Raw genomic sequence first — 27,795 nt, forward strand, 5'->3', positions numbered from 1 at the left:
GGCCATGTAGAGGTTCTTGGCGGGGCTTTGTCCTTCTCCTCCTCCGCCTCCCCCTTCTTCTTCCCCACGGTGACCTATACATAGATCTGGTTCTTGGAGGTGTTCTTCCGTTTTGGGCAGGTCGCCCTAGTTGTCTGTTCTGTGTACTTGTGGCCATGCGAGTCCTCCTTGTTGAGACAGTGGATCTGTTGGCTGCTGGTCGGCCCTTCTTGACTGTGTTGTTTTTGCTTTGGGTTTTCTACACTATGCTGGCCCTGAGAATAGGCCTTCTGTGTTTTTCCTCTTTGGGTGCTTGATAAGCCTTCTGCGGGGTTTTGCCGCAGGTCTTCTCTGTTGTCCTCTGCTGTGGAAGTTTTGTATTTTATTTTATTTATTTTAAGAGTTTTATATAGCGCTGGCTAGACCTGGAGGTATCAGAGTGCTTTACATGAGGTTCCCCAAAATTACAAGATTACATCAGTTCTAATTTACATCAGTTGCTAGACAAACACTTACAAGAGCATAGAAAACGAGATAAGTGAAGTGTAGAGGGGAAGGGGGGAAGGGTAAAGGGGTGGGAGGGAGATACGGCATAAAGACGAAGGAAAGTCTGCCCAAAGTCCGGCTGGGTAGGTGACGGTCGAGGGGGAAGTCCCAAAACCTATCTCCTCTATAGCTATCAGGTAGCTCCATCGGGCTTTGGCCAAGTAGCTAGGTCTTAATGGGAAACATTTAAAGAACATAGAGGGCAAAATAAATGGAGCGTAGAGGTGAGGGGACAAGGAAGGTGAGGGAGGGAGGATAGGGGAAGAGACAACGAGGAGAGACGAAATGAAGTCTGTCTAAAGGCCAACTGGGTAGGTGACGACCAAGGAGGGAGTCCCCGGCCCATCTCTTCTATAGCTAAACCAGGGAGCTCCATCGGGCATCAGACAAAATAGTTCAGTCTCAATACATTGAGAGAGGAGAGAAGGAGACACATAAATAGAGGGAGGATGCGGGAAGAGACGACAAGGAGAGACGAAAGGAAGTCTGGCTAAAGACCGACTGGGTAGGTGACGTCCAAGGAGGGAATACCCGACCTGTCTCCCCTATAGCTAAACCAGGTAGCTCCATCTGGCATCAGACAAAATGCCTAGATCTCAAATGACGAGGGAAAATTAACAGGTAAACTGGGTGGGGACTAGGGCCAGGAACAGGTGGGGGTAGAGGTCAGTAGCAGGAAAGTGGAGAGGAGTAGAGCGGGGACAGGTAGGGGGTAGGGGGTAGGTAGTTTGGTAACAGTTACATGGTTACAAACAGTTACTGGGGCATGGTGATGCATACTCAAAAAAGACAAACAAATAGCAATGTTATAAAGGTACATGATACAAGACGAATGTGTCATGGGAGGAAGAGGGGAGAGGTAAGGGAACAGAGGTAGGGGTAGAGACGAGGAGAACTATTTCCAAAGTCCGGCTGGGTCTTCACTCTGTTCCTCTGAGGACCCAGAGGTCTCTGGCTTTTGACCTCCCACTTATCTAGTGCCTCCTGGGCCTCTGTCACTGGGGTTTGTCCGTCTTTGTGCTGTAGCCGCCATGTTGGGATCCGGTGCGCCGTAAGAGGGAATCCGCTCCATGCTTGATGTTGCCTCCTTGTCTGTGGCTGGGAGTTACTGGCCTTGGAGAGCGCAGGTAAGTGCGCACTAGCTGAAAGCGCCGCGTACACAACTCCTTCGGCTCACTCAGTGCCCCGCCATCCACGGCAACCAAGACAGCATACCCTGCAACACCTCTAGTACCGTCCCAGTTCCCGGTACCTCCTGTCCTATATTCGATCGCTTAAAGAGCGCAATATGGACGGTGAAATCAACACTGTATAGTCCGGTGTTTGCGCCACGCGCTTCACTTGGTGCGGGACAGTGTGGCCCCTCCACGCAAGGCTGCAGCGATGATCTGCACGCCGCCCCCCGCCGCCACTTTTGGTAAAGTCTGCATGTGCCTCTTTGTGGTGAAGAAGTTCCACGTCATAATTTGCAGATGTGTTAGCATGCTGCTCTTCCTTCATGGGGATGTTAGTGATGGTGGTTGAAGCCAAGTCAAAGTGGTGCTGTACTAAGATATTTAGTTTGGTAGCAAGATGGCGTCCTGCTCGGACACATGTACTTCACTGGTCAAAACTGAAGAAAGCTCTTTGGACGATCCGACACAAGGCTATCCTCGCCAACTGGGTAAGTATGGATTAGGATGAGTTCACATTTCTGAATCTGCATGAGATGATCAGAACCAGCAGCAAGCTTATTATGCTCATGGATTGTTTCATTAACGCAATCTTCCAACATACGCACATGGCTGTCACTTTTAGCATTTTGCAAAGAGACTTGACAGCTGCCACTAGGCCATGCAGTATACTGCAGCATTCTGGATCAGCACGTGGATTGGGATGTCCAACAGCAGCTAAGGCAGCCATTAACTCCTGTAAACTCTGCGTCTCTTGAACCCAGGAATTCAAAATATGAGAGCCAGAATCACTGACCATGAAATTCACCTGTTTTTTAAAGGGAAATATATCATACATTATTCTACAGTACTCCATGGATGATTCAACGGCACAGGTCTATAGTGATTTAGAGATGGGAGCATGAGGTATGATTCCCTGTGTCCGGTTTTTCGTGAGCATATCAAACTCAACATGTTGCCTGCAAGATTCTGCCATATAAGGACAGTGATCTACAACAAACACTGTTTTGTGATCCTCCGAGAAGACCTTCATTTTTCCCTCCTATCTGCAAACAGATGAACTCAAACATCCGAATCCCGTTCCGTCGACTCCGATGCTAACTAGCTTCAACAAATACTCAAAGTATTAGAGGTCATTAGAAAGAGGGTTTGAAACTCTATGTAAAAGCTAATGAGAGGTGCTAGATGGTTCCCATGTCTTGGGACGTGACATGCCCTATGTGGGGTAGTGGTAGCTGTTATATAGCTCTGTCATGTGTGGGGAGCTGTGGTCGCCTTCGGGCTTCTGCTGTCCGTGGCATTCTGGTATGTTGCAGTTGCAGTCCTCTTGTTGATGACTTGGCATGGCTTACGGTGCGCCCCTGGGTGTCCTTCTCCGGGGTCGCTGCGCTGTTCGCCTGGTCTGGCCTGCTGTCTGCGGCCTGGTGTCCTGGCTCTGGTTCTACTTCTTTTTGGGCCGTGTGTGCGTCCTCCTTCCTGGGCGGCTGGCGGCTGGCTTGCCCCGAGTGCATCGTTCTGTGGTGTCCTCGGTGTCTGGCTGAGTTTGCGGTACCGGCCTCCTGTTTTTCTGCGCCATTGTGTCTTCTTGGCGCTTAGTGGCACAATCCTCTTGCCTTGTCCATTGGGCCGTGCCCTCGGTTCTGCCTCTTCTCCCTGTGGGAGGAGATGGTCCCTGCCTTTTTGCCCCTCTTGTGGGCGCGGTCTGTCCCTGCAGGCATTGGGTTCTTGGGTGACCTTGAGCTGCCCTTTTGGCTTCCGCCTGCTTATTGCAGACGGCGCTGTTCTGTCTGGGCTTGCCTTTGCTCTACCTCTTCTCCTTGGGTCTCTAGGTTGCTCTTCTCCTTCGGTGCTCCTCTTCCTTGCCTTGGCCTTGGGTGGAGCTTTTGTTGCCTTATGTGGGCGTCGGGTGTTTGGCCTCCTTTCGCCTTGCTTTGTTTCCTCTACTGAGTGAGGGCAGGCTACCTTTTCCTCCCCATTGTCTGCATCCTCTTTGGGGCTGGTGGTCTCTGCTTGGGGGACAGGACTCCTCGTCCTGTCTTGGGACTCAGATTCAGTGGGACCCTCTGTTATCTTCTGGCGGGTGGGGTCCTCTTGCAGATCCTCCTTCCCCTTGGGTATGGCTAGGGTATCTATTCTTTTTTTAAGGAATCTGTGGCTAGTAATCTCTTTCAGATGTACAAGTTACTTACGTTCGGTAACAGTGTATCTGGTAGAGACGATTCTAGCCGCAGATTCCTTCACGGCCGCCCTTCCTCCCCGTTCTGCGAGGACATTTGCCTTGGTCTTTTGCACCTGCCTCCCCTGGGTGGCTGTGTCTTTTTTGAGTGCATTCTTTTCCTCTTTCTGACAGGATGTTCATCCTGTTTGATTGTTCTTTTCCTCTCCTTTTGGCATATGGGAGGATAGGTTTATAGGTACTTCTGTACCCTTATGCTGTGGTTGCTCCAGGTTGGGGCATGACTTCCACCCCATCCCCTTTTCTTGCTAGGGTTCTAGGCCCGCTGCTTCTTCTAGGTTGGGGTCTTTGGGCTGTGCCTCTGCCCTTTGTTCCTTATGGGGGTTGACACTCTCCGTGCTGGGGCTGTCTTGGCGTTTTGTCGTTCCTTGTTTGTCCGGACTGGTCCCTTTCGTTGTTATCGGTTAGGGTTGTAGTCCTGCTACATGTTATAATGACATTCTTACATTTGTTCTTTGTCTCCGAGGGGGGGGGCTATCCCTGTACTGGTAGGGTTTCTGCTCAGGGCTGGGATCTGTTCTCTTTCTTTTCCCTGCTTTGGGGTACCGCAGTGCCTGGTACTGCTCTATATGGTGTTGTTCCTCACCGTTCCTTTTTCTGCTCTTTCGCACACTGTTCCTATACTCTCGCAGTTTTGTCCGATGGCTCCGCATTGTGGCGCAGAAAAGTTCTCAGACGAAAACTGACGTAGGCGCACCGGTGCGGGACTTATGTGACCCCGCTGACGTCACGTATGCGGATGACACCTGGGCGGAATCTCGTGATGCCATACCCCCGGCGCGCAGGGATGCTGGGGCAAAAAGTTTTCTGGATCCAGTCCCACGCCTGGGGATAATTCTACGTGAAGGAATCTGCGGCTAGAATAGTCTCTACCAGTTACACCATTACCGAAGGTAAGTAACTTGTACTTCACTTGGCAATTTTGCAGCAGCCTGGCTGCCTTAAAGTGTCACAGTTCAATGTATTTACCCCAGGTTTCCTTTTGTTTTCCCTTTTTAAAATCACAGACTCTGATCCTTGGCTGTGACCTTAAATGCTTTTGTATTTATTGAAGATACTCTTAATGGAGAACATGGCCACACTCCAAACTAGCTTGTAAAACTTCTCCTTCCTTACCAACTGCCTAGAAGACTGAAGTCTGCCTACAGGGCAATGCCATTGATCAGATTTTTCACATATAGTAGAGTTGACGATCAATATTTGCACTTTGAGGGCTCTCTCCTCAGGAACACCATGCTGCTTCATTTGAGACTGAAAAATGCCTACCTCAGATTCAGAAAATCCTTAACTCACCTTTTTACCCTGTCATTTGGATAATCTTACTCTACCCCATGATACCCAACTTCAGCTGCGTCCTTTGTCCTACTGGCCAGATGCTTAAGGCTGGCTCACCTCTTTGTATTAAAGCTTTGATGGAGACCGAGTCCAACAGCGCAGGCATTCTCTGGAACCGTTTTGATGGAGATTTTCCTATACTAATAGTTTGTTTATCTCCCGCTCTCATATCTTCCAACCCCCAAAGTACTCTGAGGCCACTGTTATGTGGTTACCAGTGCTTTACAAAAGCCCAAAATAAAATAAAATACAAATTGTGTTATAAATAAGTTATTGTTTTTCTTCACTCAAAATTCTGGTCATTTTCTCCTATTCCACTCTATATACAGACCATTCTCAAGTGACAATTCTACCCTTTCCCCACTCTTAAATAAGATCATTCTCTAGTCATAATTCTGAAAAATCCTCATTTTTCTTTGTTTGGGCTACCTACTACTTGCTCTTAATCCAAGCTAGTCGTCATTCTAAGTTCCTCCCATTCCATACTCCTAATTGACGTGATTCCCAACTTGTAATTCCGGCCATTTCCCACTTTTATTTTAAGCTGTTCTCCCCTTTTGTTTTAGGCTATTCTTCACCACAACAGGCAGCTGCTGGATCACTACTGGCTGTCTTGGCGTGAGCGGACTTTGAGATGTCTTGAGGAGCGTGAGGGGGAGGAGCTTGCTGCTGGACACTGCCATAACCGACAACTTCACAATGCTTTTCACTTGTGGAGGGAGAACGTGACTGAGCTTAAACAAGAGTAAGTGTCTAAAGAAGGAATATATATTCTCTTTGAAGCCTCCTTATTTATTTTCCTATTTACAATATTGTTTGCCCTGGAGCTGCAGTACTTAAGATATACATTTTAAATAAATTAATAGTTTGTGTAGGGTCAAACACCCCTGCTGCTGTGCCCCTGCCTCATTCTACATTCAATTAAATAGTTTATTTCAAACAGAACATATCATAAAAATATGCAACATAGACTACTATGAAATAACAAAAAAGGTAAAAAACAAAAAAAGACACCATAAAATGGGAATGACTCAATTATATCTAAATGAATTATTTACCCATCAATTGTGGAATTATTTTTATTTCTTCTAGCCTAATCCAGGTGGCTATTCCTAAATACCCTGAGAAATCTGCAAAAAATCAGAAGTAGTGATTTTAAAAATGAAGTGGAAAAAATCTGGGTAACATGCCTATTACTCTCAGTATTGGGCGTAGGATTGTTTCCTTGGGACCTGGTAGAATTGGCAGAAAAACAGAACATACATTGAAGTCTGATTGGATTCCTGATCACACAGACAGCAAGGAGCATATACTTCTGGGGGTCTGCATTTTGGAAAGCTAACTGTTTCTGTAAATGGTTCTAATCTAAATCTTGTAAGGATTCCTCTCTTGTGCTGAAAATAGGTTCAACTAAGGTATTGCTCCACATAAAAGTACAAGCATTTTTACTTGAAACCTAGTGAGGAGGCTGCCTACTGGTTCTCCCTGGTAAATCCATGTACTATCATTCCTGGGCCACTGAATTCCACTAATTGTTGTGGACATTGGAGTGCTAGGCTACATGTGAGGTGTGTAGCTCCTAAGGTTTTAGGGTGTCTCATGGGGTTTAGTGGCAGTCTGTGTAGCTATCACTTCTGGACACAACATGTCCTACTGCACTACCTTTTTATAACAATTTTTATTGAGTTATAAAGCAAGTTAATCCACATCACCGTCAGCACAAATGCAACACACTTGCAGTACATAAAGGCATATTTAGAATGTATATTACATCCTAGAGGTAAAGTGTCCACCACAAGTACCTCCCCGCCTGACCACATACATAAACATATTTTAAATAGAATCATGGTATAGTCCAGGAAAGGATCAGCTACGAAGATCTCAGAACATTGCCCTTGGTGACTTCGCCCCCACCACCTTTGCGCGGCTTCAGTTAGATCTATCCCACTGATAGGCCTGCCACACTCCCCACATCTTATGCTGTGTATTGTTGCAGCCTTTCACCAAGTACACCTCACATTCCACAAATGCACAATTGTTCATGCCTGTCCTCTAGAGTTGGAGGGTTCGATTCGCTCTGGAGATCACCTACTGGCTATGTCTTTTAGCAACCATGCATCCGATTCCCAACAACAGCCGATCACCTTTAGGTTCGCCCTCTTCTTCCAGAAGTCCCAGTAGCGTGAGCTTGGGGTTGAGTTGTACTAGTCTACTCCTTACCATCCTCATTTCCCATTCAACCTTCTCCCAGTACTGCATGATCCTGGGACTGTCCCATGTCATATGCAGGAATGTCCCTGTTCCCTCAGTGCACTTAGGGCAGCTCGGACCCGGCCTGCCACCCATTTTTCACATACATTCTGGGGTGTAGTAGGTCCAATGCAGATACTTTAGTTGGATGTGCCAAGATATCAAGGACATGGGGCGCCATCCGTGCCTTTCTTCCTCCGGGCATTAACTACTTGGGAGCGATATAGGCCCGATATTCCATCGGCTCCTATGGGTTCCACTGTCAGTCAGGCCTCAAATGGGCTAAACTCTGGAAGGGGGCCCATGGGGAGGAGGGTTATTTTCAAAGGGTCCAACATACTCCTCAGTCGCAGGAATCTATAGAACTGTGAATTATGCCGCTCGTATTCCTCCTTTAGGTCCTCATATGACCTTATGCGTGACCATGACCACTCATCTCCCAGTTATGAAAGTCTTCCAACGTTCCACTTTCTAAAGTTGCATGGCCTGCTCCAAGTCTTCAGCCAGTTCCCTACCCACAACGACGTCTCCGGCATCAAGACTCTACACCAGTAAATATGATGCAGAGCATCATGCCATGCTCAAATTGTCTCTCTTGTTACCTTTGGCAGGAGTGTCATAGCCCCTGTGTTGCAGAGGTATTGATGCGCTCCTTTCTCTCCAGACTCCTCTATTTTCTGTTGATAGGCTGAAGCAAGTTCATTGCCAAAGAGCCAGGTGTTGATACCCAGCAAATAAGTCTCCCAATAGTAAAGCAGAAGGTTTGTGGTGCTCATTCTCCCATCATAGTTTTGTCAATATTTATCAAAAGAAATCCTTGGTTGCCTACCCACCCTTTTATAAGACCTAAGAGGAATGAAGCCACTTGAAGACTGATAGAGGGATTTCATAGGGGAATTTTACAGAGCCAGCGTAGAAGCACTATAATTTTATACAGAGCAATACTACCTAAAATGGATAGAGGGAGTTAAGCCACACTATGTGTATCCTGGTCATGTATTTAGTTACGTTGCTCCCCCAGTAGGTGGGCTTGTCTAAGGATATCTGCATTCCCAGATGTTAGAAATGCTGTCCTGAAACAACCGGTTTTGACAGTCTGCCCCAGTTCTGCAGTTGTCTCCTGAGTGGTACCACCATCTATTTAGTCCAGTTTGCAACCAGGCCTAATGCCATTCCCTAAAGCTCCAACACTTTCATCACCCGGTCCCCACTAATTGCTGGATTGCTTAGGAAATGCAAGACATCATCCGCGTATATGTAGATGTGGTCCATCAACTCCTCCCTTTTATTGGCTCTTTTATAACACAGGGACAGGGACTCACTCCCAAAGGAGTATCTCAGCGTTGCTACTATGCAGTGTAATTAAAACAGCCAATTTTTTGAAAGTTTTTCCAACTTGGGGAGATCGGGCAGGATCGTATATACAGAGGGAGTTTGTTCCAGTGGAGTGGAGCAAGATCAGAAAAGGAACAACACCCGAATTTGGCAGTGCGAATGCAAGGGATCCTTAGGAGTTCTTTGTTTGTGTACCTGAGCAACCTAAAGGTTTGCTATTGAAGGAGTCTGGAATAGAGATAAGTGGCTCGTGAATACTATTGTGCTTTGAAAGTCAAACAGCAAAGCTTGAAGATGGCACGTTTTCTGATGGGCAACCAGTGTAAGACTTTTAAAATGGATGCAGAGGAAGACCGTGAGGGGAGGTTACAAATTAGATGTGCGGCTGTATTTTGCAGTACCTGTAGTTTACACAACAGGGTGTCATTAGCTACCACGAATAGTGCCTTTCCATAGTCAAGGCATCTAGTAATTAGTGCCTGGACCAGGGTCTTTCTAGAAGTGGAAGGAAGCCAAGGACAATGTTTTTTAGGAGATGCATAATGGCAAGGCAAGTGCCACAGTAGTGCTAACGTGGTCCTTCGTGGAGGGGGTTTGGTCAAGCTTGATACCCAGGTTCTTTACAACCTGTTTATAAATTGGGGCAAGCCCACATTTCACAGGCCACACGTCCGCTGACCAGAGGGTGCTATTTATTACATGTGAGAACATATCTGTAGGAGTAGATAAGTCCCTGTGCAGGCTGGTCCAATTACTGACGGTACAAGTGAACAGGGAAGCCATCTTAAGGTATGTACTGGGCACTGGTCAAAAGGAGTTTCCCAGCTACATAATGGCTTTGCTGAAACACATGGTATTTGGTATTGAACACCTCTGATTAATAAACCGACACTGATTCCAGTGATGGATTTAATAATTTATGCACCCAGAGGGTACCTGAGAGGTACCCCCTGAACTCTACTAGCCTTCTAGTGTGCTGGCTGACTGTTCCAGTCCAGCCCGCCACCACAGACTAGTTTCAGACCCCTAGGAGGTGAGGGTCCTGCTCTTAGAGTGCAGGAACAATGCCTGCACTGGAGAACGATGTCATCACCTCCTCCTCCTCCTCCAGGAAGGATGATAAATCAGCATATCAAGGCAGGAGGCTTCAAAGGTCTCTGCACCTTTGGTATGTAACCCAAGGCTTCCCCAGTCAGGGGAGATGCCACCCCCTGCCCTGGGCCCATCTGGCCCCAGAACAGGCGGGACAATTAGCTATGCATGTGGCGTGTTGCACTGCTAGGCTGGACACACCTCTAGGTTAACCAGCCTAAAGTGAACACTAAGTTAGGAATTCCACAAACTTGTGTGTGGTGGAATTAGGATTTCTGGGACTGGGTGATACCCACTCCCCTAAGGAAGTGGTCATCTGGAGGGGGAGGAGAGTAGTGACTCCAGGGATAAGTAGCCCATTGGCTACTACCTCTCACGCCCCTTAATTCCCCAAAATTGAGAATTTAGGTGACCCACTGATACCAGGACCTCAGATTTCGAAAAACACAAAGAAGGAGTGGACAAAGAAGACTTCTGCACAAGAACCGAGGAGCACGACTGACTTGGCGCCAAGCCTGCCAGCCTGTCTGCTGCACCCAGCTATGTGGAGCAACGATTCGTCCTGCTGCTGTGCATACTCCAAGAAGCCTGGAGGGCTGCCAGTCCTTCTCCAAATGCCAAAGAAACTCCCTTGGAGTAGAAGAGCTATTCTCCTGTAGCCGCAGGCACCAATGAATCAATGCCTGGTATACCTACCTGTCGCCTACAGGGACTACAGACACATCAGCTGCCTAGAAAGAGGTAGCCATGCTCCTACAGGTCAGATCCATCCTCCCGGACCGACCTTAGCCGCACAACACTGATACCTAGGGTACTGGAGCCCTTGCAGCAATCAATGCTGAGGAAAAACCAACCTGCATGTTGAGGGAATTTAGGGGCTGTGAGACCCACAACGAAAATGCTCAGCTGTCCTGTTTGACCCCTTCTACAGAACCAAAGGCAAAGAGTGAGTCCCCAACCTCCCACCACCCGAAACCTCAAAGCACCCTTGTTCCGCGATCCAGAGCCCGAGTCAGAGGGAGGTGACAGTGCCCATGGGGTCCTAAGACCCTTAAGAGCACAGCCTATCCTTCAGTTTGGCCAGACTGGACTTCCAGTTTCCGCTTGCAGCCTCTTTCTGCAGGCCACCCCCTACCGCGAGTGACTACAGCACCAAACCCGATGCCAAAAGACACTACTGCACCTGAGTCCCACAACCCAAGGGGAAGTGGACCAATGATATCCCTATGTGCCCGAGCATTAACTACGGTCGAAACACTCTGTGAGTTCCCCCGGCCTTGTTCCCTAGTCCCATTTTACAGCCTCTTTCCAACCAGACCGTTCCCCGTTGAAATGAATGCGACAGCCGATGCCATAACCCACCTCTGCACCTGGACGCCTCAGAGGCTCCCAAGGTGACCTGTTGGTGTGGCCTTGGACCTTGTCCCATGCTCACCTTAAGTCCAGAAGACCAGTACTGTAGGTCTCTGAGAAGTGTCCGAATACAATACATGTTTTTCCTATGATAACATTCCACACCCAAAAAATGCAGTCAACTTTTGAAAACTGTCAAAATTCATAACTGGAAAAGTACTGACCTGATTCTGATGATCTTGGTATCTAAATTCATATAAAAGTATGTGCTATTTTTGGAAATTGGTGTTGGATTTCTTTGAGTGTGTGTCTCATGTACTACCCTTTGCATGTGAAATAAACGCTTAGCACTACCCTCTGATATGCCCAACTGCTTGTCCACACTACCACAAAAGAGAGCATTTTGGGTTATCATTTGTGCCTCTGTAAGCCAACTGGGGCTTGCCTGGACTCTTTACACAGTGTACCTCTTTTTTGTCCATTATATAAAGAGCCAGCTTCCTACATTTAGTATGGGTAAGAGAAATGACTACCCTGCCTGGTACTCCTCTCAATGGGGAAAGGGTCTCATAACACCCCATTCGCTCTCACCCAGGCCCTATGAGCTTCGTACCTCCCCACTGGTCACCACAGGGGTCTCCATAGTCTGTCATGGTGCACCCCTGAGGGGAAGGTCACTGCCTCCACTCCATGGCCGTGTGCTGCACCTCCTTGTTTCAGACCTCTGCCACCCGAAGCGCACCCACCTTCACGCCTCTGGCAGCCTGATCTGCCTCTTCCGCCATGGAGCCCTCTCGCCGGCTTGACTCGTGTTGTCACGGCCGGTCCTGTCCAGTACTCCATTGCCCAGGCTTCCGCTCCAACTTCTCCTTATGGCAGGTAGGCGATTGCCAGCCTGTCACTGCTTATGCAGGACCACTACTCCCCTGCTGCTGCAGGCCGCTGCAGCCTCCAAGTAGGCTATGATGGTGTCTGGGAAGTCGCCTGGCTCCTCTGCTGGGTTAGGCTCACTGTACGCCTCGGATACTGCCGAATTAGCTGGGGATGGTTACGGAACTTAGAAGAGAGCATCCAAATTATAAGTCAGAGGGAGCCGCTGGACAAAGAATTGTGCCACACCAGGAATCATAACTCACAGGGACTTGCATCCGTTATTGACAGTTGAAACAATCTGTCCTCTCCTTTTGTTTACTCAGATGACTGTACACAGTTCTATAGAACTGGATATGCACAACTGTAACAAAGAGAAGCCATGTCTGCATTCGTAACTTCAGTATTCTACTTGTCATATTCTGGTAGGACCCTTGACTTTCATTGTATGGAGTCCTGATGAGACATAAACAATACAGTATGAAACATGTCAACATACTAGTTATAAGAGGCTCCACCCGGACAAAGGAAGAAATAAGAGTAATCAGTCCTACAGAGAACCCTTTTGGATAGACAATGACCATCTAATGTAGCACAGTATCTCACCTTTATGTGACCTGATACTGGAAAACAGAAAATGGAGGCAAAGGCATTAGCAAAGTAAGGAGCTAAGACCTCAGAAGCATTTACCGATTCGGTGATGAATGTTGGAAATGCAGGATTTTGGCAGCTGGCATGTGCTGCTGTCCTTAGGAGGCATGTATGGCTCAAGTCAACCTTATTCCACCGGGAAATACAGACACTTGACTTGACATGTCCTTCCACAAACAAGCCCTCTTCTGACGTTGCGCTTCTAAGTATAAAGGCAGCTCCCTTGTTTTGGGCCTGGTAATATAGACCTAGTCATTCCACATCCATTGTGACTGCAGATCTTCACAGGCCTACAACCAATGCAGCGGGCAAAGTTGCTAGTATTACCACTTGAGCAAATCCGGCTACTGCCATGTGCATTCCTCAGGCAGAAGCCAAGGACATGAGATTTCCCACAAAACGTCAGGAACTAAGAGTGTTGCCTCACAGTTGCACTCCAAAGATCCCAGCAAGCAAGCCTGACTTCCTCAGGCTGCTCCCTCACCCTCCACCCAGTCAACTCCCATCCGACCATAAGGAAGGGCCTCTCCCAATTTGCTCCCAAATGAACCAAGATTACCACTAATTGCTGGGTACTCCAGATAGTGCAGTCTGAGCACATGCTGGAGTTCTTGCAAAGACGTCCCAGCCACCCATTCAAGAGGAAACACCATCTACACCTGGAAGAGCTTCAGAAAGAAATACTCCTTTTAAAAAGAACAATCGATAGAAGAGAAATTGAAGTGTCTATTGCAGGTTCTTCCTTTTCAGGAAGAACACGGGAGGGTGGAGCCCTATTCTGGACCTCCATGAACTCATCATGTTTCTGATGACAGTCCTTTCAGATTGTCACATGCAAGAGGTCCTTCTTTTGCTGCAAGAAAGAGTAATTTCTTTCCTCCCTGGATCTACAGTACATCTCCTTTCATGTTCTCGAACACCCAAACCACCGTCTGTATGTGTGATTTTCTGTAGCAGGGAAGCACTACCAATTGTTCCCATTTGGCCTGAAATCCACCCCTGTAAGTTTCCAAAGTGCCCCATCACTGTTGCAGTCCTTCTGTAGGGAAAGGGTCAGTAAGTATACCTGCACTTTGACGACTGGTACATGAAAGCCCCTTTCGCAAATGAGGTTCACGCCTCCACTGCTGCTAGCGTAAAAACAAATTCATCGGTTGAGTCTGACACAAAATATCTAAAAGCTTTCTATCCGTCCTGCAAGGGAAAAAAACAGTTTCCATGAGCAGTCTGGGTACGCAGCTTGGCAAGGCATCTCTCTCAGCAGAGCGGGTTGCATAGGTTCAAGCACTGCCAGCAAGTTTCTGTCGCTGAGTCTGTCTCAGTCAGGATTTATATGTCACAATGGGGGCCTAATGTTACAATGCATAATGTTAGTTTCTTTCTGCTGGCTGCGGATGAGATGCATTCAGCAAGAACTAGACTTACAGTAGCGGCAGTCAACAGGCCATGGAACTCCAGACACCTCAAGCAAGACCTACTGTGGTGGAGGCTCTGGGAACACCTCAACCAGGTCTTTCCTTCCAGTTTATAAAAAACCTTTGTAAATACAACAGATGCTTCGATGAAGGACTGGAAATCTCACATGCAAGAGCTGGCTGCAAGAGCATCTTGAAACATCCGGCCATAAGACTATGCCTTCAAGCATTACTAGTGCAACTAGTGGGACAGGCAACATGACTTCGATGTACCACATTGCCAAACATGGAGACACAAGTTCTTGACCCATGTCAGACAAGTCACAGTTGCTATTGGAATGGGCCATAGCAAGCAAGGTGGACGTCTCTGTGCAAATGCTATCTGCTGCGCTCTTTGGAATTGCCAAGAATGGTAGCGCTATCAGGATCATCTACAGCATTTCAATGGGAAATGGAGCTGTGTGGCACTGGAGCGGTTTGCCAATTTTCAGAATAAGGAATGCGTGTACTATATAAGCATGGACTGGCAACTGGGGTGCATGGCCAATGCTTTCTTGATGTTGTGGTCAAACAGCTTTGTTTACATCTTTCCACAGTTTACCCCTCCCTCCCAGAGTGCTAAGGAAAGCCTAGCGGAGCACTCTTCATTGACTCTGAATTGCCTCATCATGGCATCATCATCAAACCAATTCTGGTATACCAACCTAGTGCCACTGTCTCAATAACCACTGATTTAACTAAATAACCACCTCAATGTCTTCTCCGAGCACTATGGCTGAGTCCTCCATGACAACTTGAAGTCTCTGAATCTGATGGCTGGGTTTCTCGCCCCCTAAAATTTGGCAATCTTGACATTACCTCAGATTGCAGGGCAACAAGAACTTACACAAAGCTAAGTGGAAACGCTTCTGTGTGTGCTGCCAGAGAAAGACTAAATCCCATTTCTATGCAACCCCTTCCAGTGCTGCCATACCTGCTCCAGCTAGCTCAGTAAGGTCTCAAATATTCCATAGTTGAAGTTCAAAATATTCCACAATTAGAGTTCATTGGGTCGTAGTATCAATATTTAGGCGAACAGAGGGTGGCATATCACTGTTTTTCCAGAGAATCGTCCAGCTTGTCATTGAAGGCCTTTGAGAGGCTTTCCACCTGTTTGACTCTCCCTGATGCTGTGCTCGTAAAACAGTCATCCCACCACTGATGCTACCACCCTTTGAGCTGATCTACAAAGCACACCTCAGAAAATTCACATGGAAATCTGTTGCTCTTATCTCCGCAAGAAGAGTGTGAATGCTCCAAACCTTCACAATAAAGAAAGCCTACATTTATTTCACAGAGGGTCAGAATACCTTGTGTACTAGACCCAACTTGATGTCAAGAGTTCCCTTGCACTTCCACCTGAATGAACCTGTCATTCTTTGTTCTTTCTTTTCAAAATCCAACTAGATTTACATAAAAAGCTTTGCATTCATTTGATGTATGCAGATACATCAAACCGGGACAAAAAAGTGCATTCATCTCGTTTGGCCATCCAGGGAGGCAGGGTATTGCCTCCTGGCTTTCACTCTTCAACACCAACAGTAGTTTCCTATTGAGCAATCTGAAGGTACTCAATAATAGCAGCAGACAAGCCACTGGTGTGCACGCCACCCGCGTCCGCACCACTTCAGATAACACATCCGTGACCTGCACCCAGAAATGTCTCACCTGTGGCAGTTCCATGCCAGATGCATGAAATCAAACCCACATTGGGTACAGTTAGAATCTCCTTTTAGCCCATACTTATATAACTGCACTGGGGTGTAATACATTTGATTCACAAATTTAAACTGGATCATCCTTAAATTACAGTTTGATGTCAACATACTTAATTGCGCAAAACAAACCCTCCATTATTCCTCCCCTATAGGCTGTTCCAGCACTGCATTCCATTTCTCCAATGATTTCCCACCATCCGGATTTTCATGTTTTTGTGCAACAACATATACCTTGGTGATAAGATATTGTCTAGTTGTGCTAGCTAGCAGACTCTGTAGTGCCATAAGAATGGGGGGTTCGCTGTGAAACTGCAGGTTGTGGGCCAGGATTTCTGCTCTAAGTCGATAGTATAAGAATGTGAATTGCGGGGAATTGTCTCTGTTTGCCGCAGCATCTGATATTGACAAAAACGTGCCATTTGTATATAAATCACCCTTATTGTTCAAGCCCGCCTCGCGTAGTGTCGGAAGTGGTTTATCTTCCTGTGTAACTGTTATGTCTGGATGGTGTAGTAGAGGCATCGCTGGGGCATATAACACTGGTGCGCCAAACGATGAATATGATATGTAATGTATTTATGTTAGTTTGAGGGATCCGAGTACGGTTATATGGAAGGATAGCTGTCAAGGGTATCGGGGCAGCGTCATCATGTTCGATTGCCACATGAGGTATAACGTCATTAACCGCGCACCTGAAGTGCGCAAAGTGAGCTTGTTCGCACAGATATACCAGATTTTTGGTGCCTCACCGCATTCCTCTTAAGTGCCTTTAGGTCCAAGGATTGAGGGGAGCTTCAGTTGGTTCACCATCAACTGATCCGTCCTCAGCTCCAGCTGTGTGTCTCTAACTTGAAATGAGGTTGACGCTTTTTACCACATCAGTGCTGCCAGTGCCACAAACGATGCCTCCCTCGATGCCACCTCTGGTGCCACAACCAATGGCGATACCGGCTTCACTGGCACCGCAAACAGAGCTGATAGCATTGTTAGGCTCAGAGATACACACTGTACTGCTGAGAGCTCGACAGTATGCCCAATCATAAGTGGACACTGGGGATGATGATGGGGACAGTGACGATCATTATGATGATGGCAATCTTTTTGACCTGCAGGAGGCCCATGGTCTGGACACTTCCTCATGCATTGGTCTCTCCTCACCAAACTCAGCTATGGCCACTAAGGAATCTGCCTCCTTTTCATCAGTCATTCGGAGAGCAGCAGAGATTCTTGACATTAACTAACCCACCCAAGAAGTCAAGACTAATATAGTTATTGCGGTTCTCAACCCAGCCTAGTCCACCTAGGAATCTCGCCTCCCATTTAATGAATCTTCTATGGATATTCTGGTAGGCACCTGGGGAAAAGCCAGGATCTTGTCCTCAAGTTAATCTGCAGGTGGTGAAAGGCGCAGGCCTGCTTCCAGAGAACTGGACTTCCTCTTGCAACACCCCACTCTGGGGGGCCTTGCATTCAGTAGTCCCGTAAACCCCAGTGCATTCCCTACCACACAACCTGAGATGGAGTAAGGCTACCGCCCACTCAGCAGGCTTCGCGTTGACGGTTCCGCAGTTCCCCCGACAGCAATGGCCCTTTAAAGGCCTTAGAAGGGTTACCTGCAGAGGCAAAGACAATACGTGCCTGAGCAACAACAAGCCTCCCATACCTTTGAAATGTAGAGGCTGGGGAGCGCTCTGACAGTCACCACAAAATCTCTTTAGATCCCCCTGTGCAGGTCACGATCGTCCAGATATACCTTTCACCTAACGTCTGATCTATGGACGCTTCAGATTGTGGAACATGGGTATTCTCCTACCCTTCCTCTCTTGTCCCCTGAACATACCACCCACACCACCACAATAACTTCCAGACGATCACTTGTCCATACTCCACAGAGAGATTTTGGCCATTGGAGCGATAGAGAGGGTGACTGTATCAGAGATCGGGAGACATCCTCTCCTTCAATGAGCACAGTACATTAAGGCTATGACCCTGATGTTTCAGCCTTTGACCTGGGTCTCAGTGAGAATGGCTCTGAGGCTTCTTGACCTCTTGGCTTCCTGCATCCTGTTTGTGGACTACACCAGAGGGCCACATGCGGGCTCTGGAGTGGGATCTTCCGTCTCTATTGGCCCAGCACCAAGGGAACCTTTTAGGATTCAATTGAGGCATTGTAGGAGACTGCAAAAGACTTCCAGTGGAAGGAAGCCAACGAATCGGACGAGTAAGGCAAGCAGCCAGAAAGCAAAGGGACCAAAGGGAGCCCAAGGGACAGCAGCGTCTTCAAAGAAGCCTCGCCTGGAAACTCACGACAAATACAAGTTCCAGAATGCAGAGCGTCGGCATGTTACAAAAAATAACAAAAAGAGAATCTGACTTAGGACCCAATTTATATGTTGGTGGAGTGGGACATTCTGTCAAGACCTGAGGGGTGAAGAAGGACCCTACCCGTCTGGAGGACGCTGGGGGGGTCGCGCCGTCAGTTTACTCCCGCCGCCGGTGCCACCACCAAGCCCGGCCGCTGTGGGGAGGAACTACGGTTCCCAGCGACCCCTGCGCCGGATCCCCGATGCCCACTTCCTGGCTTGCGCGCCCGGAGGCGAATAAACTCTCGTGGCTCCCTCCGCGTCGCGGACGGCGCCGGGCGGAGCCATTGGACGACAGAGGACAGGACAGGCCATACCCCTTGGTCGTTAACATGGGGAAACGCAAGCTATTGAGACAGGAGCATGACTGTGAAGGTAAGAAAGCAAAGGTGGCTAAGAAACAGGATACGATAATCGCTTACCTAACCTCTGCCGTGGGGGCTTTAAATGAGGAAATTGCTATTGCTGAAAAGGAATTAGGCCTGGGTGCTACAGATACATCTCCCACCGTGTTAGACCAGGCTCTACCACCAGTTTGTGTCCTCCCTATCCCTCTTGAGCCTGCTGCTGTCATCATACACCCACCTCAGGTTCCCATACCCCCTCAAGAAACACCGTCTATGGATCAAGAGAATCATGGACAAGCACCAGTTCAAGGGCATAGAGATCGCAAGGGGATGAAGGGAAAACGCAGGCACGTAAAAAAGGGCAGCAGGAATAATAAATCTACCCTGGATCCGGACCTACCTGACAGAGCTGAACTGAATACAAACGATAAAAGGTCCTTGGACTACTTGGCTGATATAGTGAAGGGGATGTTTGAGTCTCGTTTGGAGACGGCTCTCGTAGCCATTGCCAAGGATATTGTGGACACCCTAAACTCCTGTGTACACAAACTATTGGACAAATGTAAACACATTGATAATTTCATAAAGGAGTCTAAAGCAGATCCCTGTAGGCCAATGATCTTGAAGGACTGGGGGGCAAAACCTAAAACACTTTCTAGGCCGTGTGTAGTAAATGAAATACCTGGGGGGCAAATTTGTGAGGACAGAATTGGTCCCAGAGATTGACAGGTAACCATAGGTGGGCAGTCTGGTCCTCCTGTAATTGCACAACCTTACATAGGGGACCAGAAGACCAGTTTCCCACCGACTACTCTCAGCAAACCTACCGTGAATAGGAACCGTATTTTGAATCTTCCACCAGATGCGGCACCCTTAGTAGCAGTCCTAACTGGAATTCCTCCCCTGAAACCCGGAATGGAAGAAACTGATTATGATCTGTTGACTAGGGCACAAACATGGTGTTCCCAATTTTGTAGTGGCGGAGATGATATTTCTAAGAATATCATCTCAGCATGGCGGGCAGAGTGGGTAGGCAGGCGGCGAAAATGCTTACCAGGGGACTGCGTGGTTAATAACCACAATGTTGTGAACAGAATGTTCTGGGATGGGTCTGAACTCACGGGTACATGCATCAGGCCTTTACCACTGGGTTACTTTTATCCACTCCAAACTGATATTCAGAACAATAGGTCGGCCCCCCGTCCCACCAGTGGTTGTACTATAGGGAGGTCTCATATAAACAATTGTTCCTACCAGGCTAGACAGGCTAACCCTAGGAAAGGGGGGTTGGAATACAGTTCCCCTCAGTAAAAAATCATCCCCTGTCAATGATAGCAGTACACATATACCCTTAGAAAATAGATTTATCCCACTGACAAATATGGAAACAAATGACTGACTAGTTAATCATGACTCAATTAATGAGGATAGAAGATCGAGGTCAGGTAGCAGATGCTCACGAAAGATTTTAAGTTGGAACATTGCAGGTCTAAAAAATAAATGTAATGATGCATCATGGATTAATTTCATTCAAGGCCATGACATAATAGCCTGTCAAGAAACCTGGGACTTGGATAATAGCTTTTGCTTAGATGGCTTCTCCTCCTTTTTTGTGAAGGCTGTCCCAGGCTTGGCGGTCGACCCAAGGGAGGTTTGCACTTGTTGACCTCACTAGACCTGGTAGGATCATTTAAAAAGCTTGACTTTGCCTCTGATAATCTATTAATTGTGGAATGTGGTGGCTCCAACCACACCACTATTTTGTTAATTAAATTTTACAATGTTTTAGAGAGAGAAACACGTAACTTTCATCTCAGCGCTGTAGAGCGCTTCTTAGACGAATATAAAAGTCTGCATAGCACTTCATTCGAAATCGTGTTAATGGGAGATTTTAATATTCACCCTTGCAGATGGGATTGTCTGGCGGAACAGCAGATGGGCCCCGTTGGGTCCTCCGCCGTACATTCTGAACACACTCAACAGGGGGAATCCCTGGAGGCACTGCTAGCCAGTTTTAACCTTTTTGAGGTAGATGGGTTTAGGGTTGAAGAGAGGATAGCGACATTCAAAGGGAGAGAGTCTGGTACCATCATTGATTATATATTTGTTTCCGTAGGCCGGATTTCTGTAGTTACCTCATACAAAGTTCAGGACTCGGCATATAGTGATCATAACCCCCTTATCCTGGAGCTGGATCTAGGGGATGTAATAATCAGACAAGATACCACTGGTATGACTACAAACACCCTGAAACTAAAAGATCAGTTCAGGAGACTTAACTGGGCAAAGATAGTTCCTGACTCGTTTATACAATTCGAATTGGCTGATGTTGAAAGGGCAATTGTGGACACATCAAAAAATAAAGCCCCGGGCCCTGATGGGGTCCCAGCAGACTTATACAGGACTCAACCTACTCTATGGGCCAGGGTCCTTACAAATGTTTTTAATTCAGTTAGCACTAAAGGCTTACCCCCCATCCTGGTCTACATCAACTATAATACCGGTGTTCAAAAAAGGCCTGAGATGTGACCCCTCCTGTTACAGACCAATTTCCTTAATCGACTCTGCCGTTAAGATCTTAGGCAGAGTGATTCTTTCAAAACTGGAGGATTGTCTGAAAGATGGAGGGGTCCTCTCTAACCTTCAGTATGGGTTTCGTGCAAAAAGAGGCACATTAGACCAATGCCTCAATTTGCAGATGCTCATCAGTAAGTATACTCAGGCGAAGGATGGCATGCTCTATATGGGGTTCATGGACCTGTTATCGGCCTTCGACCTGGTAAATCGGGGGAAACTTTGGGAAATCCTGAAGAATCTGGGAATTGATATATCCTTGGTGAATTATCTAGATACTCTTCACCGAGGACTGAAGGCGAACATCCGTGTTAACAGGGAAGGGGGGTGTACCCGCCACTTTGACTCTAAGCGGGGGGTAAGGCAGGGGTGTATCCTGGCCCCTCTGCTTTTTACCCTCTACATAAATTCCCTAGATAAACATCTGGAAACGGCCTCCCAGGATACCCCCCATGTGGGTAACTCTGCAGTTCCGGTCCTCCTCTATGCAGACGATGCGGTACTGCTGGCCCGCACAGGACTGGGGCTGCAGAGACTTTTAGATTCTTTTGGTGGCTTTATGGATCATTAGATCTGAGGGTGAATAGTAAGAAATCCCATGTCCTGGTGGTTGGAAAACGGCTAAAATCATACAAAACACTGCCCTTTTCCTGCAATGGTGTAGTTCTATCTATTGTCCCAGTATTTACGTATCTTGGTGTCATTTTTGACTTAAAGGGAAGCTGGGCCCCTCAAATAAATGCAAAATGCTTAGCGGTCGCAAGATCGTCCTCTGCCCTAATGGACTTTGCAAGGCGGTTGGGATCTAGGCCTATGGAGGCACTTTTATCTATTTATAAATCTAAATGCCTTTCTATAGCGCTGTACGGGGCCTCACTATGGGGCTATCTGCAACAGGATAAATTACAAAAAATTGAGAACAAGTTTTTAGGGATCCTGTTAGCTGTCCCTCAATCCACGCCTGTGTTTACATTACATACTGAGTTGGGACTGAGCTACATCTCCGATCTTATACGCTTAGCCCCAATAATGTGTTGGGCTGAAACTTGGATAAACAAGGAGATTTCACTGAATCATGCTATTTTAAAAGATGTAATGGCACTTGAAAAAGCACATAAAATACCCTGGTTATCTTATATTAGAGATGTCTTTGCTAAATTGTGGCGGCCTGAGCTTTATTATTCCCCGCATCTGTTGCAAAAAAGTGATCTGAAGTGGATAAAGATGAATTTTATGAGAATGGTTGAGCAAGAGCGGGAAAATGTGGACATGAATAAACCTCTCGTCAGATCCAATTATGTTTTAAAGACTACTCCACATCTAGAACCATACCTCAGAATTGTATCAATACCACATCACTGACATCTCTTAATTAGATTTAGACTAAATATTGTTCAGTATACTCTGGGTATTTCATATGTGTGGGGGAAACCAGACCCTACACCCCCCTGTAGTTGTGATAACGTCTCTCCCCAAACCCTTTTGCATTTCATTATGTTTTGTCAGCACTATTCCGATATCAGGAAGCAACACCTAGTGCCACTGTTAAGAGAAGCAGGGTTTACCCAAGTCAAACCTGCACTGCTGTTTTTACAACTGTTAAGCACTCCGAAAGTGATGTTTGGGGTTGCTAGCTTCCTGGTGGCTGCTGTACGTAATAAGAACAAGAGAGTGGCATTTAGAGACTTGGAGAAGTGATCATATCCCTCTGTTAATGAATTTTGGTATTTTTTATTTTTAGATATGCCCATTAACACCAATTGCTTTTGTGTAACCTTTATATGTTATATGCATAATACTGTATATTAATCATGATAATATTTTAATGTTTTTAATATTTTTGTATAATGTACTTCCGTGACTGCTTTTATGATTTTTATTAATCGAAATAAAGTGCTATTGACTTGACTTGGACTTCCAGTTGTGGCTGCTCGACCACAGTTAGACCGGTGGCAGGCCCTACCCCACATAAAACTAACAGTCATGATGGATTCATTGTTGCTGTGTTGGGGCGGTTATCTGGGAGAGGTGGAGATGAGGACTCTCGTCTCTAGTGAAGACTTGCCTCCATATCACCCTGCTGGAGATGCGAGCGATTGGCTTGCTACTGAAAGCAGTCCTCCTGACCAAGTGGGAACAGGTATAGGTTCTAATAGACAACACAACCACCATGTGGTACTGCAACTAAGAGGGCAGTGTGGCGTCGTAGGCCTTCTGCCAGAGGTTTTACTTCTGTGGAAGTGGTTGAACACTCACTGCGGGAAACATCCTAAACCACGACGTTTCAACCACGACTCACCTGAACAACGTGGTGCGAACAACGAATCCTGCTCAACAACGAACGGCTGAACAACGAAGGTCGGAACCACGACTCACCTGAACAAGGGGGTGGGGGGTTTGGGGGGACTCCCCCCACAAATACAATTAAAAAAATATTTATAGTTAGAATTATAACGTAAAGAATAAAATCGTAAAAGTTACGTATCAAAAACAGCAAAGGTTTATGAAGAAAATGATTTACATAAAAATTACCGGTTTATGACAGGCGATGGCAGTGTTGCATTGATTTAAACAATTGTAAAAGCTTTCGAATCAAAAAAAGAATATGATCAGTGTGCTCGTATTTGAAAAAATAAAGTAACTAATATTTTTTTTTAAAAAGGCATACATTGAAAAAGTGACATTAAATATTATTTATTCGTGGTTTAGGGAGTAGTGGTTTAAAATGTAGTGGTTTAGAAATGATCGTTGTTAAACATTCGTGGTTTAGGAAGTCGTGGTAAAGAGTGTAGTTGTTTAGTCATACAATCCTCACTGCATCTCCCTAGTCTCCCAGCATCTGGCAGGTTCTTTAAACACCAGGATTGAGGACCTGAGCTGACGTTACGTAGCAGATCACGTCTGACAGTTACACTTGGAAGTGGTACAGGGAATCTTTTCACAGTGGAGAAAACCCTGGCTCGTTCTTTTTGCCTGGCATAGAACATGCAGTGTCCAGGCTTTTGTTTCTTGGAGTTCCCAAGGCAGTCATACCTCAGAGGCTCCTTTCGTCAGCATTGGGAGACTGGATTTCTGTACACCTTTCTATCTCTCCCTCTCCTTCCCAGAGTGCTGAAAAAGATTGAGAGACCAGGCCCAAGTCATCATAGTGGTTCCAGACTGTGTGAGAAGGGTATGGTACCGGGAACTTCTTGCCATGAGCTCATGTCCTCTGATTTGGCTGCGCCTTTGAGAGGACCTCCTGCCACTGCAGTAGGGCGGAGAGTTGGACCCGGACCTGCACAACATACTCCTCCATGAGTGGGGTGCGAGCAGTGACAGTTGAGGGTTTTCGATCTCCCTCCCTAAGTGGTTAGTATAATCTTGGGCTTGGCGCCAAATCAGTTTATGCACAATGCTGGGAGAAGTTTATTGTCTGGTGTTCTTCCTGTGTAATTCTACCACTTACCGCACAGCTATTGGATGTTCCCCTGTTTTGTTTAACTGTTGACACAGAAAGATTTTGCTGTGCTGCAGACTAAGGTTATCTTTTAGCCTTTTCGGTCTTCTTACGGTTATCAGATGAGCCATCCCTCTTCAAGTCCCCTATTGTGATGTGGGACTGACCCATGTGTCCCTGCCAATACCTTTGTGAAGTTTTCAGATTTTGTCTGGCACCTGGGTAAGATTCACACGGTGAGGAATCTTCAGTGAGATAGAATCTCCAACAGAAAGAGCATTATTGAAGTTAAGTAAAATATTTGTCTATTGCTGAGTAATCTACTAGCCGCCGCACACATGATGTGGATGAGAGTGCGCTTGTTTAAATGCCCCGATGGGCAGCATGTCCAGCAGCATCTGATCTCTTTCTGATTCCCCTATTTAGGGAGAGTGTGTATATTTTTCTCCCTAGCATTTCTCTGCACTCCTGTTACAACATATGATCAAACGCAATACTCTCCTTTGACGTGTTCAAAAACATTACTACATAATACATTCATGACCCCGTTAGTGTGGAAACCAAAAAGCGTTAGCAAGGTCATTCTGCCGGAAAACCCTTAACTCGTTGCTTCAATTAACGTAGTGAAAAAATGTATTTAAAATTCACTTTGCGCTAGGGCAACATAGAACAGAAGGCATGTGGCAATCTTTCACACAGAAAATAAATCCTAAATCTGCTTACTTGCACAAATGAAGCAAGGAACCCACTCATTTTAAGGCTTCATTTTGGAGTCTGTTGCTAAATAAAAGCACCCATGCACAACTAGAAACATATTAGCATAGATCAAGGCCTATGATATTTGAACATTAGAAAATCACACGTAGGAGACTGCTACATAACCAATTGACAGTAAAATATTTATGTAACTTACCCACGTTCATGAGAAAATGCTGTGCTTTGCCATAATGCAAATACAATTTTAACTATATTGTTGACTTCATGGGTGCATATCCCCTGATGAGTGTTATGTTATGCATTAGTATTGAAAATGCCACAAAACCTGTAAGGCTACTAAACATGTTATCTCAATAAAATTAATTTCTGTGAATACTTTGTCCTGCAGACTCCTCAACTCATAAATATCTTTCAGGCACCAGACTGGATCATGAAATCTTATTTTCACCAGCAAATTTCCAGGGGCACCTGGTGGCACTAGGTAAATCCTGTTGTGGCTCTTGTCTGCCCAGGATGTGATGAAACTGGCCTATATAAGGCACTGTCTGGCATGCTTGCATCAGTTCTTATTTTTCTGTTCCTTGCCAATGTGAGTCTGGAGCTGAGCTCCTTAGCGATTTTTGACAGTAGTTAGATCAAATTGTCCCCTCATAAAGTCTCTGGGTTCAAACCCTATAGATGAGGTTGAAAATAAATGGCCTTGTATGACATCCAAGACCTCTATATGTGGCATAAGGGGTCTGACCACAAGGTGCTTGTGACTACTGCACCCCCATGCACACAAATGCCATGAGGGAATTGGAGACCGAGTTGGTTTTGGCTCGGGTTTATAAGAATATCCCTAAACATTCCCTTTGTCAGGTAAGTCTCCTAACAGGGAGCAATCCCCCAAGAGATCATCCCCCTCAAAAAAACTGAGAAAGTGCCTTAGGAATTGAAAGTCCTTTTCTTTGAGGAAACTGACCCACTCCCAGGAGTGTATGGGAACTCAGTGGCATCATTCCTTGATGCTGGTCTCTTCCATCATTAGCCTCCGAGCTGATTCTGGTTCTCAAATAACTTAAACCATTGTTTGTGGCACCATTTGCTGATCTTTTCCTGGTCAAGACCCTTTGGCAGGGAATTTTGGATTTCGTCATGACTGCCCTGCATCCCTGTGGTTTTGGGAATTCAGACTCCGTTCCTCCGCAGGTTCCGGCCTCTGTACCCATTCGAAAGTAGTTTATGCCCACTAAGATGCTAGCTTAGTTGTCCTTAGGAGCAATTTATTTTTCTGCTGCTCCTTCGCACCGCGAGTCCAAAGGACATAACTCCATGGCCTGAAATTGTTTGACTTACTCCTTGGATGCTAAGTTCATGCTTTGTGCGAATTGCCAACGATCTGTAGTAACCCTTCCTGGCCACATGATAAACCCCTTTGATTTATTGAGCAGCGGTTGGAGGCGTTCATACAGATTTTTAATTTAACTCCGTATTGGCGTCTGTGATGATCGATCACTGGCTTGTTTGTTCCCTCTCCACAGGCTTCCGAGGAAATGTCTATTTGGCCTTAATGAACATGCCCTTTGATGGTGAGAAAGCGGACTCTTCTCTAGAACAATTGAAAAATGGTGGTGACATGGCATACTTGTTGTCTATCCTTCCCGGCCAAACACCTCACTAACAATATTTTGGGGCTTTTCCAGGAGCCACCCTTTACGTCATTGACTATCATTCAAGCCATCCTAGATTCCACAGCAGTTCTTCCAGTTCAAATGAGGGAAAACTGGCCCCATGGGAGGCCAACAGTAGCAGCAGCTTCCCTATCTTCTGCTGGATTTGCTCCCCCCTTTCTATTTCCTGGATTTGCCCATCTTCTTCCACCAGATTTCAGGCGGTAATTACAAGGGATCTGTGGATGCTCCAGCTTATCCTGCAGTCTCCACTTTCTGTTTACTCACCCAGAACTACCACTTTCTGTAAGGTAGCCTCAATTTTGGAGGCAACTGTTCCCTTCATATCGCACAAATGGGCCATATAAAAGTTACCCTTGGGGGAGAGAGGCATAGGATTTTACTCCCTTTTTAGGGTGGGGTAAGGGAACAACCATTGACTATATTTTTTTTATCAAGGTCGATGGGAGATTGGGTTAGCTCAGGCGATGCCCTTTCCACCAGTTCTAGTGATCACACCCTATAGTGTTTGGACTTACAATACCATTGGGTGAAGCAAGTGTCACTAACCCTGGTTTAACTGGGATGGAAACTGTAGATAAGGGGCATGGATTTAGGTGGCGTACTACCCAGACCCCTGAGTTACTTAAGTCCCTTGTTGTGGCTAATATGGACCTACTAAGGAATCCACTGCTTGGGATTGATCCTCCAG

The 27,795-nt window shown here is 46.5% G+C and overlaps 1 protein-coding gene across 1 annotated transcript in view; it reads left to right on the forward strand.

The window, feature by feature from the left end:
- The window catches only part of SFI1 (SFI1 centrin binding protein), a 553,452-nt gene that overhangs the window by 211,635 nt on the left and 314,022 nt on the right, over nt 1–27,795 (forward strand). The window contains exon 16 of the mRNA XM_078667725.1: nt 5,835–6,013. Coding sequence (XP_078523851.1) covers nt 5,835–6,013 — 179 coding nt within the window. The remainder of the gene's footprint in view (nt 1–5,834; nt 6,014–27,795) is intronic.

Source organism: Lissotriton helveticus, chromosome 11 (genome assembly GCF_964261635.1).
Source record: "Lissotriton helveticus chromosome 11, aLisHel1.1, whole genome shotgun sequence".
NCBI lineage: Eukaryota > Metazoa > Chordata > Amphibia > Caudata > Salamandridae > Lissotriton > Lissotriton helveticus.